At 42.9% G+C, this 20,169-nt stretch overlaps 1 protein-coding gene across 4 annotated transcripts in view; it reads left to right on the top strand.

Annotated features, from left to right (window-relative positions):
- Positions 1-20,169, top strand: part of ARHGAP26 (Rho GTPase activating protein 26) — a 392,826-nt gene that overhangs the window by 317,505 nt on the left and 55,152 nt on the right. For all 4 annotated transcript variants that reach the window (XM_041000639.1, XM_041000725.1, XM_041000551.1 and 1 more), the window contains exon 20: positions 5,560-5,710. In XM_041000639.1, coding sequence (XP_040856573.1) covers positions 5,560-5,710 — 151 coding nt within the window. The remainder of the gene's footprint in view (positions 1-5,559; positions 5,711-20,169) is intronic.

Genomic DNA, 20,169 nt, shown 5'->3' with positions numbered 1-20,169 from the left:
CTCTATTTTAGTGGCAATGATTTGGTTGCATACTCATGTTTTTCCGCTCCCAATTTGTACAAAAAGCAAACAAAAAATGCTGCCCACTGTCACCAGTGTTTGGTTTCAAGGACATTATAGTCCCTGTCTGAAGCACCTGAAAAAAAAACAGAAAAAGAGAGACAGAAAAATCTACCTCCTCCTGTTCCTGCAGAATACGTTGTGATTGTGTATTATTCCACTTTATTTCTTGTTTACTTTTTAACTGTTAGTGGCGTTGAGGATGTAGGATGGGTGGACCAGTCCCCAGGAATGCATGCCTAACACTGAACTCATAGGGCATTGTGAAGGAGGCTGTGTGCCCAGACAACATGTCCCCACCACAGAATACTGTCTGTATCAAATAAACGCAAATAAAAGCATCCGCTGTATTCACAGCGCATGCGTGCAGTTGTTTGGGGGTTTGTTTTGCATTTCCTTGTTGCTGGATCCTTAGCTTCTGTGACTAACAGGAAGATGCTCGTTGACAGACATGTTTGAGGGAGACAAGTGTCCTCACTGCTGTCGGAGTTGTTCCGAGCGGTGGTCGTTCTTCCTCTTGGCCATTTCTGCGCCTCTCTGTCATCTAGTGGGTTTGACTCACAGCCGGTTGTTGTCTTTCTTTTGAAGTCTGCTAGCCTGTAATTTTTTCCTTTGGTGACATAATTGTCCTTTTTCTACCTGCTGATGAAGATGCCAGAGCAGAACTGAATCATCAGTGACTCAGGAAGTTGAGCTCTGTCATTTGAATGATTTGGTTAATTTTTATTTAAAGGAAGGAAGAGAAGTCTTCAGGAGACCTGTTCTCCTGTTTGTGTCAGTGACAGGTGTTCACTTGACCATCTAGCTAAAAGTCCTGTTTTCAGTGACATTGCTCCATCATTTAAGATTTATTTTATTTTTATTGAAAAGATTTACAGAGAGACAGAGAGAAAGATCTTCCATCCACTGGTTCACTCCCCAAGTGGCCACAATGGCTGGAGCTGAGCCAATCTGAAGCCAGGAGCCAGGAGGAGCCGTTTCCAGGTCTCCCATGTGGGTGCAGGGTCCCAAGGCTTTGGGTGGTCCTCTACTATTTTCCCAGACCACAAGCCAGAAGCTCAAAGGGAAGTGAAGCAGCTGGGATATGAACCAGCATGGGATCCCAGTGTGTGCAAGATGAAGACTTTAGCCGCTAGGCTACTGTGCTGGGCCCTGTCTTTTTATTATTATTATTATTCCTTATTTCAAGTGCTTCAGAATTATGCCTCAGTATAATTTGGCATAATCACTAAAACATTTGATTTGCTGCTGTTTTTGCTTTCTACCCCTTCTTTGGAATATTGTTCACTTTCCAGTTTAACCCAAATTAGGATTGTCAGCATTGCAGCATAGCTCTTCCACATGGAAGTTCTCAACTCATTATCTGAGATAATCGACAGTTAAAGACACTTATCTCTAAAGAGCTGGAATAAGCTTGTGGTTAGGAAATGCTAAATTTCTGGATCCCCTTGTCATAAGGTCCATCACGAGATACCAGTACAGAGAGTCTGCCCTATAGATACATATTAGGCAACTGTGACTATAGAGTTGTGAAATCTTACGCTAAGTTTCTTGTTATCTTCTTGGGCACATAGCTCCCTCCTTTCTCTGATGTTTTGCTTTTGATCTTTAATTCTTCTGGTTTGGATTTATCAGGTTGTAGGTCATGCAGCTGGGAAGAGATATGTGCATATACATGCATACACACAGACACACACACAAACAATACAACTAGAACCTCACAATCATTTTTTTTAAGATTTATTTTTATTGGAAAGTCAGATATACAAAGGAGAAGAAGATCTTCTGCCCACTGATTCACTCCCAAATAGCTGCTAACAGCTCAAACTGAGCCATTCTGAAGCCAAGAGCCCAGAGCCTCTTTTAGGCCTCCCACATGGGTGCAGGGTCCCAAGGCTTTGGGCCATCCTTAACTGCTTTCCTTGGTCAGAAGCAGAGAGCTGGATGGGAAGTGGGGCTTTTGGGATAAAAATCAGCACCCATAAGGGATCCAGGCGCATGCAAGGTGAGGACTTTAGGCACTAGGCTACCATGCCCAGCCCTCAAAATCATTTTTTAAGGAAATAAAACTTCTCATACCCCCCAGTGAATGAAACACTAGAAATCTTTGAGTTCAATTTGGTGTAGCCACCTGTTTTATTCTGTTGACTTTTCTAGTCCATAGGGTCATGGTCAAGTCTGCATCTCCCCTACTCGTGTCCTTTGTCTAGTGGACTTTTTTCAAGAACAATGTTTTGTTTCATTTGTTGGAGCCTTCCCCGTTAGCTCATAAATTGACCTTATCCGTACAAACAATAACAGGAGCTATGTCTTCTAAAAGCTTTTGTCTTGGTCCAGTTTTAAAAATCATATTTCATGAATATCCGGATTCAGATATTTTATAATTCATTGCATCTGTATGTAATGTCTTCAGCTGTGGTTTGAAAATTTTATCAACCAAATGCTCGTATTAGGTTGCTTGTAGTTAAATAAAAAAGTAGATGCCCGGCGGCGGGGGGATGGGGGGGGTGGGGTTGGTCTTTAAAAAGTTTTTGGAAATACATTATGAAGCAATTGTACATGATTTTTTTTTACAACAAAAGAAACATAATTTTATTTTCTACAAACTTCTTGAAGTACCATCATACAAAAGAATAAAATACATGCAGATTGAGAAATACCCAAGTAATCAGTGAAGATGGCTGCTAGTGTCTGGTTAGGTATTTGGTACTTGGTAGACTTTATTTCTTTTTAACATGTTTATTTTTATTTGAAAGGCAGATTTATAGAAAGAGGAGAGACAGAGGGAAACTTCTCATCTGTTGGTTCACTCCCTAGAAGACTGAATTTAGAACTAGATTGATCCAAAGTAGGGAGCCTGTATCTTTCTCCAAGTCTACCACATCGATGCAGGGATCCAAGGAGTTAAGTCATCATTTGCACTTTCCCAGGCACATTAGCAGGGAGCTGTATCAAAGTGGAATAGCCGGGACTCAAACTGGCACCCATATAAGATGTAGGCACTACAGGCAGAGGCCTAACTTGCTGATATGCCACAGCACCATCCCCATTCAGAAGGTTTTTCGGTAACCATTCACTGAATAAGTGAAAATTCAGGAAGGTTTTAGTTTGGATGTCTCATTTTTTCTAACAAAAAATAAGGGAGAAAAAATATGTCCTGATAAATAAAATATTATTTCTTCTATTTTTATAAACCAAAAGACTAATATATTTTAGAAGACTTGTTCTCAGTCTGTACAATCATAACTCATAGAATTAGTAGAGAACTTGGATTTACATTTGTATTTGTCTGTTTTCTAAAAGTTCAGAGAATTATATTGGGCAAACTTATACTTCTCATCCTACAGCTAAAATCATTCACCTCTCCTAGTTAAAGATCAGAGGTGTTGTCTTAAGCTTCCCCTCTTTGTTTGGTGGTCTGAAGCTTCTCTTAGGCTTTCAGGAATCTTCATATGTGAGTATCCTTGCTAAAGGAAAGCTGGTATATGTATTCTCTCACTGTTTGCCTAATTGTGCTATTTTAGAGTTGTTTTGCTTAGTGGTGGCAAGTTCCTGTTTACTGGTCCTATTACCCGTCTTATATCTGGACTCAGCGTAATTCTTGGTTTCTGTTTGTTGTTTATGACAAGAACTTAAGCATTTGAAATATGAATAGTTGTAACTCTCAGGAATCAAGAGCCCACATGTCTCAGAGTCTACTTAACATTCCAGAATTCCTGAATAGTTTCATGGGTTTTTGTTTGTTTGTTTTTGTTCAGTCTTTTCCTTTGGGCTTTATTCAGAGCAATAAAGACGTTGCCAGGACATTGGTACTCGGTGTATGTGTATGTATATTTAATGTGAAGATACTCTAATATCATTTCATAAACATGGTTTGTTTTTACAGGCATGAGGAGTACAAAGGGGCAAATTTTTTTAATGACCTCACCCTTTATCAGAGAGACCTGAGTTTAAATGTAGACCTCTAAGTTACCATGATGGTGATTCTCATTTGACTTCTTTGGGATATGGTATATTTCTGGCTCATTTCAACAAGATCCACTGAGGATTAACCCAGACATGATGTTTCTTGATAAGATATGGCAGAGATATCTGCTGATCTCTACAGAGGAGGATAGGAATGATACGCTTAATCTTTGATATTTTGCAACAGCAGTGGTGCCTGTGTCAATCTGCCTATGCCATTTAGCTATTTCAACCTCTGATTTTTTTTTTAATGCATGGTTCCAAGTTTTTGAAAGATGGGAAAAATACTTAGTTCTCTGAGCAGGATTCTAAAGTTTATACATTCCCACATATGAGCTCGTTTGATTTCCCCCTGACAGCTCCATGAGTTACTCAAGGCAGTTCTCGTGCTCCCTCTTCTGTAACTTGATTAACTAAGAGTCCAAGTGCCAGTGGAAATTGCCTCAGGCCATGCCATCATTCAGGATTGAAGCCTGGAAGAGAACTCAGGTTTTTCCTGTCCTGGCTTGGGAATATCCTCCAAGCATGACCAAGACATCTTGAATCTTGGGTTTGCTTTTTATTGTGTATGCATTGGTGTGGCCTATTACAAATAATTAACCTAAAGTTAAATGTCAAAGACTTGGGGCTGGAGGCACCACAGACAATGTTCCTGGGAAGGGGTTGGGACTTTAGACTAAGTCATGAGGAAGTTCATGGCCAGACAGTAGTTACTCTATGTAGAAGTGCTTCAGAATTGGAGCATGGCCTGAGCAAACAGTACAGCATTAGAGGCAGAAGTTTTAGAATAAAAGGTGAGTGTTATAGAAGCCAAGGGCCTCTGGATGAATGTGAGGGGCCCGGAGAGGCAGCTTGGGTTCTGACCATTGCTGCTAACTGATCCAAAGAAGGCGTAATTGGTGATAACAGTGGTAGGACTGCTTTTAGAAGAAGAGCTGGCTCTTACGAAAGTGAGAGTGGAGGGATCTCTTGTTGAGATGAGGAGGAGCTTTGACCATCAAGTTGCAAATTATCTTTGTTGTAAAATAACTTTGACTCTCCCTTTTAATTTTTTAAATTCTTGTCCTTCTATCTTTTAAAACATTTATTTATTTGAAAAGCAGAGTTTTAAAGAGAGAGGGAAAGAAAAAAAATCTTCCATCTGTTCACTCTCCAAATGGTCACACAGGCAGGCCTACACTAGGCTGAAGCCAGGAGACTAGAATTCCATCCTGATTTCTTACATGGGTGCAGAGTCCTAGGCACTCAGATCATCATGCACTGCTTTCTCAGGGGCTTTAGCAGGGAGCTGGACCAGAAGTGGTGTAGCCAGGACTTGAATTGGGGCTCATGTGGAGTGCTGCTATCCTAGGCAGTAGCTGAGCCACTGTGCCTCATTGCTGTTTCCTCATTCTTATCTTTCTTGTGACCTTTCAACAGCTCTCTTGGGACCCAAGATCTGAATCTAATCTCAATGCTTACCAATTTTGTGTATATAAGAGACAATTCCTGTATGATAGTGCTAATATAGAATTTGTGGCATTTTCTCCTCAGAGGAGCAAAGAAACAGCATCCTCAACTCCAGTTTGGAATCTGTCTCATCCAGCGCAAACAGTATCCTTAATTCCAGTAGCAGCCTGCAGCCCAACACAAACTCCAGCGACTTAGACCTGGACGTGGTCAAACCCACCCGACCCAACTCACTGTAAGTACAATGACCAGCTACCCACCACACAAGGACATGATCAGCCATTCCACCTCAAGTGTGCTGTCTGGCTGCATCTGCCTTTGAGCCACTGCCCCATGAACATGATTTAAAACCTTCTCCCTGAAATCGGAGCTTGGCTGTTTTGTTGTGAGTTTTTTGAGCATCATCATCTCCAAGGAGGGTCATTACTCTTAATGAACTGCTTCTGGGCCTTTATGATTTTGATTTACTGTTCTGCTCAAACATCTTTGGTAATAGCAACTGCCAATCTCACAAACAAGCAGTGATGGTAGAGGTTCAGTGGTCAGTTTCATGTATTCATGTTGTCTCAGTTTGCCTTCCCCCGCACTATGTCTGGGATGTTGAGTGCTGCATCCATTTCTGCTTCCATAAGCAAGATCCCCAGGTGGCCCTTCACATCTTTGTGTTCTCAAACCCTAGCAAGGCTGTGATCCCCTCAAGACAATGTGAAAGAGAAGAACGCTTTATGCATCATTTGGGCGTGGAGCTTCTGTAACCTCTACAGAAAGTTCAGGAACTGGTTGTCTAGAACCACGTGGAAACCAATCTGTGTGAGTTCCAGCCAGTTCTCTCTGTGGTTTCATTCTTAGCATGATTCTGCAGACACCGTGTTAATCTTGTCAAGTATAGTCTTCTGCAGAAAGAATGTGAGGTTCTGACAAAACAGCTGGGCTCTCTAGCTGCAGCTGTATGACTCCAGTGAAAATAGTTTGAGAGTTACCACAGGCCATCATCAGACAGTTCATGCTTGATGAAACATTCAGCATGAGGGGGAGCTTCCAGGACGTCAGCTACCTTTTCCTGCCACTCTGCAGGTTTGATTGCACACTAGCCCCCTGCCCTTCTATCATGATAAAATACTTGCAGAGCTACAAAATGAGCTCAAGGATTTTTGCCTTGGAAGAGAGTAAGAGATAGTAAGCACTGGCAGGAAACTAGCCTTAAGTGTCATTTACAAAGAGAATACAAGTAAAGACAATGGTGAAATCTGAAATTGAGACAATCGAGTCTCTGAATTTGATGGCTTTAAAGCATACTAGCATTCAGGGAGTTGAATTATTTGCTTATTATTTGATAGATAGTGCATGTGTGTTCTAAGACCAGCATGGACTAGCAGCCCAAGAACTTCAAGTCATTGAGTGAGTCTCCTGGTTCTTCAGGGTGGACCTGCCATGGCATCACCCTGCCTTGCTATGCCTAACTCTTCTTAATCTGCTTCCTTAGACTTCGTGGGCATCTCTGTAGATGGCAGTGGCTGAAATCGTATTAACACGAGTGAGGTTGCTCAGTGTCTCCTGATGCAAGACAGCCACCTTCACCAGTAGTCTTTCGATCTTTGTTTTCAGTGGCTGATAGCTGTGAGTCTCTGAGTCGACAATGAGTACACAGAGGTCACTTAGGGATTCCTAGATAGCGAAGAGGAAAAGGGGAGGAGGATTGCTTTGTAAACAGGTCCTGGGAAAAGGGACTTAGGATTTTTTGTTTTGTAGAAATCTGGAGGTGCCTTGTTTAGTGACTCACACTGAGAGATTACTCTACACACTTCACACCTTACAGGGGAACTGTATCCTGCCTAGGCTAGGTTAGGGAACCCACAGACACAGGAGAGAATGATGAGAACAAGTGCACCTGTTTGCCTTTGGAGGAGGATTGGAGATTCTGGTGTGGGTGCTTTAACAATGGGGCTGTGGTTCCCAAACTCAGAGGGTCTTTGACTGATGTCCCTGCATCTGCAGGTTGGCAAAGTGCACTGCCAGCCCGGCACCTGCGGCTGCCACAGTCCTGAGTCCCAAAGGATCTATTCTCATTCCTATGGTGGTGTGCTGCTAGTCTCCATTTCCTGTCTCCGTCTGTTTTTCTGCCTAGAACATGGAAACTTGGCAATCTGGGCAAATGGAAGCCTGGAACTTTTGTCTGACTCAGTTGACTCTGAGCAGTCAGTCTGCTCATTTTGCTGTGGTGATTAGTGTCAGTCACAACGCGGACCGTGTGGGTGTCGGTGTCGGTGCTGACTACTGTGATTCCTCCATCACTGTGCAGTGTGAAATGGGGATTCTTCACTGAATGGGAATACTTGATTCAGATGGAAGCAAAGGCAGGGCAAGGATGAGTGTTAGCTTATTTGGGCATGTTAGGAAACCAGTCAGCAGGAGCTCTTTGCTCTTTGCTCTTTCCATTTCATTTATTTTTGTACTCTTTTTCATAACGACTAGAATAAACATTGTACCTGTGTAGAAATGGTAATGAAAGAAACACATCTGCTACTCTTGATAGTGTGATGCCTCTGGCAATACATTCAGCTCTATCATTGTTTTGACCACTGAGGAGATTATGACCGTGATGCTTACATTAGTGTATCGCTAAACCAGACATAAAAATTGCAGGTGCCACCCTTCTACTCATGCTAGGTTGAAGCTGCTGGGTTTGGGCTTGATGTAGCCATTTGCTTTGTAGATCAGTTGACTTGTATTTGATAAGCCAATGCCAGATCCCAAGTAGCCTGAAATTATCAACAAGGATTGCTGGAGCTATTATGTGCCCAGATTTGTCCTAAGTTAGCTGGTATAAACTAGAGAAAGAGAATCTCTGTTCTCCCCTAGAACTTACAGGCAAGTTGAGGAAGGAAGGAAGGAAGTTATCAATGGCATGCTAAGTAGGACTGACTGCTTCTGTGTGTTTAGAGTCTCACAACCACTGAGTATTTAGTGAGCAAATTCAACAGGTTTGGAGGATTGGGGAAGGTAAGGTTTCTGAAATGTGGCCAGGGGAAGAGTGTTACAGATAAGGGGTGGGTGTGGGAGGCAGACAATTCAGGATGGATAGGCAGGCAATTCAGGATGGATAAATGTACCCTAACGATGTGTGTGTTAAGGAAGAGAGAGTTCTAGTATCTCCCTTATCCCTATTACTAGGGAAATAAAAAGAAAAGCAAACTGGAGCCCCCCTTGGATCAGGAGTCTGCACATAAAAATCCAAGTTCTGTGCTGGAACAACTAGGCATCTACATGCAGAAAAACTGACCTTAAAAATGAACTCCAAGTAGGTCATGGGTCTTAAGTAGAATGCAACAGCTGCTAGAAGGTAATGTAGAGGAAAACCTTGGTGGCCTTTGCTGTAGCAGTGACTTTTAGATGCAGTGTCCAAAGGCATAGCCTGGCGGGGCGTGGGGGCGGGGGAGGGAAGCTTACATAAATTAGAAACATCTGCCCTGCAAAAAACACTATTAAGATCATGAAAAAGCAAGCCATAGACTAGGAGAAAATATTTGCAAAACAGATAAGAGAGCCCCAATAATCCAAAATATGAAAAGAACTCTTAAAACTCACAAGAAGAAATAAATCTGTGTAAAATTGTAAACTGAAGTCATCAGTTGTTCACCAAGGAAGATACACAGCTGGGAAATACACAGGTACATGTGTTCCACCTTCACATGTCACCAGGGAAACCCAAAGTAAAACAAACCTGAGTACTGCTGCACTCCTGTTAGAATGTCCACAACCCCCGAAACCCTGGTGGCTGCAATGCTGGCAAGGCTTTGGAGCAGCAGCAACTCTCAGTCATTGCTGGCAAGAATGCAGAGTGGTGCAGCCCCCTTGCAGAACAGCTGTTGGCTTCTTACAACCCTAGAGGTATTCTCCAACCATAAACTCCAATAAACATGCTCTTTTTAACCCAAGTGAGTGAAAAACTAAAGTCTACACAAAGCCTACACAGAATTTTTTAGCAATGCTATTCATACTTTGAGCCAACCAATTCATCTGTTACTAGATATCAATAGATAAACTGTGGTGTCTGTGTATGTGTATATATATTTATGCTTCTATCTATATATTTGTATTTATATCTATACACACACCTCAAGATAATAAAAAATTATTCAATGGTAAAAAGGAATTACCAGAACATATGTTTGGCATTGGGTTTTAGATGCTGCTTATAATGCCAACATCTTGTAGTTGAATCTGAGTTCCCACTTCACTCTGCATGTCAGCTTCCTGCTGGTGTGCACTCCGGGAGGCAGCAGGTGTTGGCTCAAGCAGTTGCATCCTTACACCCTTGAATTGGCACAGATGGAGGTGGGAGCTCCTGGCTTCAGCCTGGGCAGCCCTGCTAGTGAGAGGATCTGAGGATTAAAATGATAAATTGATGAACTCTTTCTCTGTCATGACTAAAGTAATTTTTTTTTAAAGAAAAATTTCAAAACAAATGATCAAGCATCAAGAACACATGAATGAATCTCAAATATGTATTTTTGGTAAAAGAAGTCAGCCTGAAATACAGTACCAAGAATATAACTTTCTGGAAAATACAAAACTGTGGAGTCAGCGAAAAGATGACTGGTTCCCAGGAGGGAGGAGGCTTGAACAGACAGATTTTTAGACAGTGAAACTATTCTGTGTGATATTTTTGTGATGGTTACAGAATATTATATATTTGTCAAAACTCATAGAACATAGAGTGAATATTATTGTAAGCCATAGTCTTTTGTCAATAATGAATTAGTATTGGACCCAGTGCGATAGCCTAGCAGCTAAAGTCTTTGTCTTGCACACGCCTGGATCCCATATGGGAACTGGTTCTAATCCCGGTGGCCCTGCTCCTTGGGACCCTGTACCCACATGGGAGACCCAGAAGAAGCTCCTGGCTCCTGGCTTTGGATTGACTCAGCTTCAGCTGTTGTAACCACTTAGGGAGTGATTCAGCAGACGGAAGACTTTCCTCTATCACTCTCTCTGTATATCTGACTTTCCAATAAAAATTAAATATATCTTTAAAAAATCATGGGTTAGTTATGACTCATCCGTTTTAAGAAATGTAGTGCACAAATTCCAGATATTGGAGAAATATACGAGACTGAAATAGAAGAGGTATGTGGAAATTGTTATTTTGTGTAACTTTTTTATAAACCTAAAAGTAGAAAAAATATTTTAATATAAGTTTTTACTATCTGATTATCATCTTTAGAAATTAGATTTGGCTCTGCTAAATTGTGCGTTCTGTGTTAATAGATGTTGCTGTGCAGTTCCCATTGTCTTAGAGCTTGCCTGCTTCCCTCTTGAATCCTCTGCTTGGAGGACTGTGGTGGGTTAACTGTGGTTGCAGAATCTCTGCCTCCCTTCCTGTTAAGGGCTGGAACCCTGGCATCCATACCAGCCTTCACACTTTGGGGTCTCTTGGCCACAAGTGACATCACATGACTTCCAAGTGAAGCTTCCTCTTAAACCCGGGGTATGCACCTGCTGTGACGAAGCCCACTGTTATCCCCTCGAGAGAGAAGAGAGACCCAGGGGTCACAGGCTAGCCCAACACCAGCAGCCAATCAGCTGAATGCAACTGAATGAGTTTGTCCAGGCAAAGTCAGAAGGAAAGCTGCCCACTCGTTACACAGATTGCTGATCAATAATGTAAATTTCTGGTAGTTTAATAGGCAGCAATGGTTAACTGACCCAAGAACTGTGAGCCAGTAACCTTGAAGTCATACGTAAATGCTGCCTTGGGATGAGGCTGAACTCTGGGTGGGGTAGAAAGGTATGGACGGTTCTTACAATAGCAGAGCACAGCCTTGCAGTTTTCAGAACTTTCCTTGAAAGAAAATGACTCATAGCTGACATTCTAAGAAATTGAGAAACAAAACAAAATCCAGAGCTAATAGCTGACAAGTTAACGGGAAATAAGAAAGATCGCTGAAGCAGGAAACCCTAGGTTTTATTCCTGGCACCAACACAGATGAGCTGGTGATGCTGTCCTTGGCCTTGAACGTGTCCTTGTGCCCATTCCCACTGGTAGAAGAAATGAGACTGACCCACCCCCAAGAATCGGAGTTACTCAGTGGGCTGTAGGAATGAAGGCCCCTGTCTCCTTCCCCAGTGACCAGTCTGCAAAGCAGTGATTTTTAAGGAGGAAGTAAACAAATGCGGAGGTCTGCTGGGATGTCCCACCAGGCACTCACCGTATTCATTCTCTGAGATTAGAAGCAACTAGGTCAATGATTGCTTCGAACCAAACCGCTGGGGTGCCAAGGGGGAGGGATTGCTAAAACCGAAAGGCTGCTTGGAGGATGGGGGTGGCCAGAAGACTTCGGTGTTCTCCCTGCATAAGTGCTCCCACCCATAAAAATTAACTGCTCAGTAGTCACCTACATATATTAATGTTTCTCTGAACATGCATTTCCAAGCTATTTCTGGTGACCTGGTAGATGTGTGCCGGCTGCCAGGGTCAGCCATCCTCTTGCGTCTTCGTAGCCAGTGAGCAGCCAGAGAACAGTCACTGGAATTTCAAGGATAAACAAGGCCTGCTTCCAGGCCCAGCGGTTTCTCCAAAGCTCTGCTGGCTCCTTCCACGTTTGATTCAGCTGCACTCTGATGGCATCTGGGGGAAGCTCACTTTGGGAAGATACCTCCCAGGCTTCTCTTCTGCATGTTCAGTCAGCATTCATTCAGCAAATAGCGTGTGAACATCTGCCTTGGGCCAGTTGTTGTTGTGACTGTTGAAGTTAGGGTGATTCAAAAAAAAATCAAAGTATCTGCTTTGTGTTCTGTTAGAGCAGGAGAAAAATCACTGTCTACTCTATCATGTGTTGAGAAGGTGTATGGAGATGTTGTATTAAAAGGAGAGAGATTGGAGGGGCAGCAGGAAAGCTACATGAGCCCTCTCTGCATCAGTTTCCACCTGAGCAAGGTGGTGTGAGAGTGATTGTGGGATCAGAAGAGAATCGGCTGTGTGGCCAGGTGGGGAAAATCATCTAAATAAACAACCGATGCTCAGAAAAAAAAGAAAGAAAAAGCAGCAGAAGCAAAGGAATCACCCGCTCTTTATTATCCCACATGCAAGGGTGGTACTAGGGGGACAAGTACTACTCCTCTTGTTTTATAGACTTGCCCTCCTGCGTCTCTGTTGGCTCCACTCTGGGCTGCAGTTTTCTTCTACAGAGAAGCATTCACTCCCCTTTCTCCTGCAGCCTCCTTGGTGGAATCTCAGACCAGCACTGACTTGGCCTGGTCTTGATCAGTGCAGAAAAGGAACTTCTACTAGAGGACAGGTGCTGCCTCCACCTTACTCCGAGATCAACTGAGGCAGGCACACCTGTTCTGGAAAATTCAGAAACCTCCAGATCCCACGGGGTACCTGATGAGCTGTGTACATGGCCATTATTCATCGAGACCAAATGAATCATGGAGTGAATAATATGCGTTAGACAAGTGATAATTAATTACGTATTTTTTGGAGAAATCATTTTTGTCATCCCAGTGCTGTTTTATGCCAAAGGCGTTACACCCAAACACACAGCTCTTGATGTTGTTGGATTTGTCTTTGCCATTCCTTGAAATGTAGGGATTAGCAAGCAGGCGTTTCTTCCGGGATGGGCAAGCTTTGCATGCAGGAAAATCTGGCCAGTGAGGTTGGGGATTTCTCAGGCATGTCCAAGAGGGGATTCCCTCTGGGGATTGTTTTGCCTGAAGTCCTAAGGGACATTGCCCTCCTTGGGAAAAACAACCCTGAGGGCTGCATGGGGAACCTTTTCCTGTTCCTGCTCAGGATCTCGGGAAGACTCCAGCTTGAGGAGCATTCATTGTCAAGTCTTGGACCTGCCTCAAACTTGTCCTGTGACCTAAGGCTGCTTGGGCTGTCTAGGGGCATATTCCTTTTCTGTTTTTAGAGGTCATTATTGGGGTGACCTTCTTTCTTAATGGCTTTATGCCAACTCTTCTTTCCCTAGGCAAGATCTCATAACCACATCAGTTCCCAGCTGGACCACACTTGTTAGAGGGTGGGGACTTCTGCCTGCTGACTCATCAGAATTTTATTATATAAAGGTGTCTGATTATTAACAGCTCTATATTTTCTCTTTGCTTATATATTAATAAAGAAGATTAACTTACTTACTTGAAAGTCAGAGTTACAGAGAGAAAGGAAGAGATGCAGAGATCTTCCATCTCCTAGTTCACTCTTTAGATGCCAAGCCTGAGCCAGGCCAGAGCCAGGAGCTGCTATTACCCAGGAGCTGAATCAAAAGTAGAGCAGCTAGAACAGGAGCCAGTGTCCGTATGGGATGCCAGCATTGCTGGCAGCAGCTTGCCTGCTTTACCATGATGGCCACACTCTCAAGTCTTCATTGTAGTATTGAAACTGCTTAGAGTATCCCTCACATTTCATGACCCGTAGGATTTCTTGCTTAGCATATGGGAATGTCCTCTGAGTCTCTGCTGTCTCCCTACTTTCCAGCATTATAAAGATCACAAATGAAATCACCTCTTCCCATACTTGCTGTTGTATTCTTTTCCTGTTTGCAAGCCAAAATCCTACAAAGGTTCTATATTTTCTGTTGTAAACCTATTAATCCAACACAGTTCACCAAATTGGGCCATTTAGCATGTGCTTCAAGCATTGAGGTCTAAATAAAGGCATGAATTTGGTTTTGAATTGAGCTGTCCTTAAAAGCCTTATGATGCTGCATTTTGTGTCAGTAGGTATTAAGCATTTAGTCTCAAATCTGGGATCAATTTTTAGGGAAGGAAACAGCTGAAAATTTCATGTGGCTGTCAGCACTATCATGCCTGTGCAAAGATTTTAGGGGAACTCTGAAGTGCTGTTCTCACAATATACATTATCTATAAACTATTTGAATACCCTTTGTATGCATGGGCTTCAAAACGGTTTTACACCAAAATGAATGCATCTTTCCTTTTCATTTTTCCGCAAACCTTCCTAAGTATGCTTGTATGTGATTAGAGGGAACCTTACTGGCAATTCAGATTCCAAGTTGGGAAAATTTAAATTACCTTAGGGTGCAGTACTGTTTCTAGAACCTTTCTTCGCCAATCTGGAAAACATATGCTTATGTAGCTAGGGAAACATTCCAAGTTGGAAACAGCCTTGGGATCTTGTTTCTAATCTTTTCTCTGCATTAAGATCTAGGAAATTGTGAGGGATCAACTGTGGCCCCATCTGGTATCTGTTACATTGGTATTCCAAAGCACAGTCTAACTTAGGGCAGGGGTTCTCAAGAGTGTGGTCCTAGCCCCAGTGTCAACAGTATCACGTGGAGCTTGTTAAATGTCCAGATTCTTGGTCTCACCCCAGAACTGTTCAGTCTGCTACTCTTCAGGAGAGGACCAGCCATTCATTTCCCCAAACCCTGCAGGTGATTCTGATCCATGCTGACATCCAGAAAGCAATGCACAATGCATTGGACTGGAAGAATTACACAAGAGTGAAGTCAGGATGTACCTGATTCTAGGACTCTCAGGGACAGACACACCTGTGGCATCACTGGTATTAGCTGATGGTCTGGGCAGTGATGACAGTAATGGGGCTTCCCAGAGCCTTGCCACTGGCCTTTATAATCAGTCACAGCTAAAGCAGCTAAGGAAGAAGGTCATGACTTTTCAGGAAGAACCAAGTTTGCTCACTGGTGTTATTCTTCCAGATTCCTAAGGTAAATACCAGCCAGCTGCTTTGTAAATGCGTGCCTTTTGGTCACACATGAAGAGGGTGGGAGCACCAGTTGATTGAGACAACGGATATGTTTATTGAATGTCTACTATGTTGTAACATGAGAAGATCAAGATGCTAGAGAATGGCTCTCATTGGTAAATGATACTGAAAGTATATCTACATGGATGGAACACTAGACATTTGTTTTAAATCAGCATTTCCAGACTGGTGCAGGAAAGGGCGGGGAGTAGGCAAGAGCTGAGTTGGACAGCGTTCAACAGGTTCTTGACCTAGAGGATGCCTGAGGCTTTAATATGCTCATCATTAATGTCCCAAGGGATAGGTGTTATGGCTGCATTTCCTAAATGTGTTTGACACAGCATGCTTTCCATAGGATTTCTCTTATGATTCTTAAACAGAATTCCACAGTTTGGGAAACTCTTTTCTAAAATCAAAACTATACATTTGAGGCAGAAATTTGTGTTTCTCATTAGGGTGGTATAATTTTGGCAGAGATCCTTCCAGAAAGCAGAGATTGTTTTTGCATATAAATGTCTGGCCACAGAGAGATTTCTGAAACCTAGAAAGACTCTCTTCTCTGCCAGGCATCAGTAAGCTTTAGAATGTAGTGTAAAGAAAACTCCATGTGACCTGAGAGTGGACATGTCTGGTGAGTCCAGCCTTGGAGTAGACTTGGGCAAGTCCCCCAAGGGGCACTATCCCCCTGAAATAACTATCTTCTGAAATAGGTAACCTGCTTTTAAGGTTGTTATGAGAGTAGCTGAGACAATGCCTTCATAACACTTAGTACATGGCCTGTTGTAGGATAAGCTGTTCATAAAAGTGGGTTGTTACTATGTCCTTTTATTGCCTGGTTATTACTGGCTCTTAGTCTGCTCCCCACTGATGAACATGCATCCAATGTCGACGTCTCTCAGTGTTGGTGGCAGGTAAACATTCCCTGTTTATTTTGTGTTTGATCTTGATGTAATACAAAACAACCTACATTAAAAAACATTTAAGACAATAATTTTTAAAATGAATTACAAGACTGATTAAAACAGAATTGACTATAAGTTATACTTGAAAAGCAGTAGAGGTATTACTCACAGACCTCACAGCTATTTGAAAGTTCTCAGTGTTGACTTCTGGGAGTGGTAAGCCACCTACTCTGCTGTTGCACATTGGGTGGAGCCACACTAATTAAAGTAGAAGATAATTGTAATGTCAAGTCTTCATTGGGAATTATGTAGCCTCAGGAATTCCTCTTCCACCTTGTGATTCTGTGTTAATTTTGACTGTAATTGTAGCAAAAAGGAAAACAATTTCGGGGGGAGGGGGAATGATTCCAAAAATCCGCAACTTACTCATTCACCACATTTGCTCTATCAGATTTCCTTCCAGTGTCTATCAACTTCCTCCCCAAGGAAGCAGTGGAGTTCTCACCGATACCGAGACATGCTATCTGTGTTCCCCTCCAGTAACACTTGACAAACTGATGACAACTAGCAGTTGGGCTGTTCCTTGGCTATTATCAAAAATGCTAAGAAAAGGGATAAAATAACAGCTTTAGGAACTATCCCATGGCTTCTTATTTCCCAGTGTGGGAGAAGCTGTGTTTTCAGTGAAAACCAAGGTAATATTGTGCACAGTGAAATAAAGGTTTCCCTGCAAGGATGAGGTGTGAGGTTCCTAAGAAGAAAACAGGCACAATCAAAATAGCATGGCTTAAGAGAATCCAGTATGCCAAGGCTGGTTGCTGCCAACCAGTCATCACTATCACTATCTACTGCAGGGATGTGAATGGTACCAGAACCCAGAAGGGAGAGAGTTGCATAGGGTTGATGCTTCAATGGCCTTTGATCAAGGAATACATCCAGGGAGAAGTGTTTTATGCCCAGTCCCTTTCTGGAATCCTGCCAGTGTCCTGACAGAAATTCCCACTAGTAATCCAAAAGGAAGTTGTAGGACATAGGGCCCTACTGATGTCATCCACATTGGCAAGCTCCTGGGAGCAAGATGAAAAAGTCTGGGTAGGCCAAGTAATTCTGCCCTGCACAGTTCTAGTGGAAAGAGTGGGATTAACCACCAGTAAAGGACTGCCTAAGTAAATTGTAGCGTAGAGCACTGACCAGTACAATAGAGGAGTGAAGTAGTCCTTTATGGGCTGTTGCAGAACAACATTTAAAGGTATCTTAAAGGAGACATGGGGCTGGAACATGGAAAGCTGAGGCTCTCAGTGTTAACATCACTGGGGACTTCAAAAATTAAAAACATCTGTGCTGGCATTGGCCTAGGAGTTAGGATACCAGTTAGGATACCACCATCATATATCAGAGTGCCCAAGTTTGAGTCTGGCTCCACCCTCAGTTACAGCCTTCTGCGAATGTATACTGAGAGGCAGCAAGTACTAATAGTTCAAGTACTCTGCTCCCTGCTACCCACATGGGAGCCCCTAGTTGAATTTCTAGTTCTTAGCTTTGGCTTGGCCCAGTTGAACACAGTGCAGGCATTTGGTAGTGAACCAGTGAGTGGGAGCTTTCTCTGTTTCTTGTTTCTTGTCACTCACTCTAATTTGCTCTTTGCCACCACCACACCTTTAAAAAAATTAATGTTAAAATGCCAACACCATTTCAGTGGAGCTACAGTTGATTGACTTGGGTAGGGGTCTGTGAGTTTTGCCTGTTTCTTGAGCTTCCTAAGTGATTCTGATGCACAGCTAGACTTCAAAACCATCAGTGTGTCGTATCTGTTCCTATTTACATAATAAGTCCAGCGTATAGGCACAGGTGCATGTGTGCATACATGTTTCACACTTCTGGGAAGATTCAGGGAAATGAATCAATCTGTGGGTGTGGGTGTCCCTACAGGAGGCAGATGAGGCCATGGTCTGCAGCGGAAGGAACACAAATTCTTCATTTCAAAACTACCTTTTTTATAGTTTTTGAATTTTTTTCCATGTGCGGGCATTGATTGTTCCCACCTCAACAGTCAATTAGAAATAGATTTTCATGGTTTTGAAATTGCCCTCCATTCATTCCCTGACAGCTGAGAATTATCTCTTTGTGAAAAAGGATCTGTCTTTTTTAGCCTTCAAAAGTTTTGTGTCCTCAACAGCTTGGGATCTAAGAAATTAGGTTTGATAAATAAGTAAGGCCTGTACCAACAAACTGTTGCTTTTGGTGTGTTGTCCATGAGATGAATGCCATTGGACAATTGCTGTATTAGCCAAATGCACCTCCTGTGTTAGCTTTGCTGGGCTCCAGGTCAGTGTAGTAAGTGAGAACAGTACAGTAGCAGAAATCAGAGTTCACTGAGCTCGCTCTCTCTTTCATGGAGCTAAGTGGATTTAGTTATACCTCAGTTCTTGATGATCACAGATTGCTTTGTAAAATCGAGAAGCCCCAGCATAGGAAACCAGAAAGTCAGTCTTAACATTGGAAAGCTGCTTGTGAAGTCCTTCTCCAAGCTCCCCAATAACATTATGAAATTTAAGTAGTCTAATTATCTATATTTAGTTCTTTCACCTGATCTTCATCTGTCGCTCCCCATCTGCTCTCTACCCAATTTCCTTTAAAAGCTTCATTTTCTAGCAGAATATATAATGGAAAAAGCTTCTCTTCTGACCTTTATGGAGATACACTGGAGTCAGTCAATAGTAATTAGCAGTTGCCCTGGTAACCTCAGACACAGTGCTTAACTCACCTGCCCTTGTCACCAGCCCCTGCTTTTGGCAGACTAAGATAGCCTGCTTTATGCTGATGAAAAGGGGAACTTGTAATTCTTCTAATCCTTTCTTCTGTTTTGACGGTAGAAGTGATACTGTTTGTAATGAGATTCCATGAAAAGAGAGTTCTTCTTCGGCATTTGGGGGACTAAAGTCAATAAGATCGAAATCATCCTAGGTTTTGAGCAAAGTGAAAAACTCTGTCCAGTGGTTTCTGCTTGCTAGTATAGCCAGAAGTTTAGAAGTCAGAAGTAATGGCGCTCCATGCTTGGAGCCTCAGGACAACACCAGGGATGAAGTGTGAAACTGAACCGTGCTGCCCTGTCTTCATGTGGGAAAGCATGGCCAGTGATCCAAGGCTTCAAACCCCTGTACTTTGTCTTCAAGGCTGCTTAAAAGTTGGGAAAGCAAAAGCTTAAGAGAGATGTGTCATCTTTAGCTGAATTTGTTGGCCTCCACTTTGTCTAGGAAGGGGCCTACATCCTCTTGGGGCATCTGCACACTGTGTGTTGCAGCATGGAGAGGCTGCATGGCAGGAGCTCTATGTGACTCTGCTTCCTCGGGGGAGAAATAGTGTTCTCCCACTGCTACACACGTGCAAGTGTGCACTCACACACGTCGTCTTGACCCTTTGTGTGAAACTGGGATTAGGGGAAATACATCCTTAGCCATCCATTGGCATTACATGTTCCATGGTCTCAGTGAAAATAAACTGGCAGATCAGGAATCAAGAAGTGGAATAATGGGAACCGTGGTCACACTAATCTGCCAGAGACGAGTAGTTTGACCCCTTCCTCTGCCAGGAGAAGACTGTTGACATTCGTTGACCAGCAAACAGCCACCTGTTACTGTAACATCTGCTCTATCATCAAATCAGAATGCAAACTGACTTCTACCTTGCATTTCCCTTTGGATCGTGTCACCGTCAGGTGACATGAGATTGGCATCCATGGGGGTGCACTGCAGGCAGCAAGATGGAGTACAGGTCGTGAGTGCCCTGTTGGTTTCCTCACAGACATACATGATTGATGGGAGTGTTTCTGAGACTATCTGTTGGATGGGCCAGGTGTCCAGGATCTCCCTAGTGCTGCATCCTAAATGTGCTTTGAAGTTGATACTTCCCTTGCCTGCCTTGCTGCAGTTTGCTGTGGGTCAGGGAAGAGATGTCCTAGTTCTATGGTCCAGTGTTTTCATCACCTTCTACCAGAGGCTTCCAGCTTCTCCGGTTCCACCAGTTGTCACACACTGGCCTTTAAATGTTAGACCTCTGGAT

This window comes from Ochotona curzoniae, unplaced genomic scaffold, assembly GCF_017591425.1.
Source record: "Ochotona curzoniae isolate NIBS_2020 unplaced genomic scaffold, NIBS_Ocur_1.0 contig_1, whole genome shotgun sequence".
Lineage (NCBI taxonomy): Eukaryota > Metazoa > Chordata > Mammalia > Lagomorpha > Ochotonidae > Ochotona > Ochotona curzoniae.
Note: the sequence above shows the minus strand (reverse complement) of the source record. Positions and strands in the feature narration are given on the sequence as shown.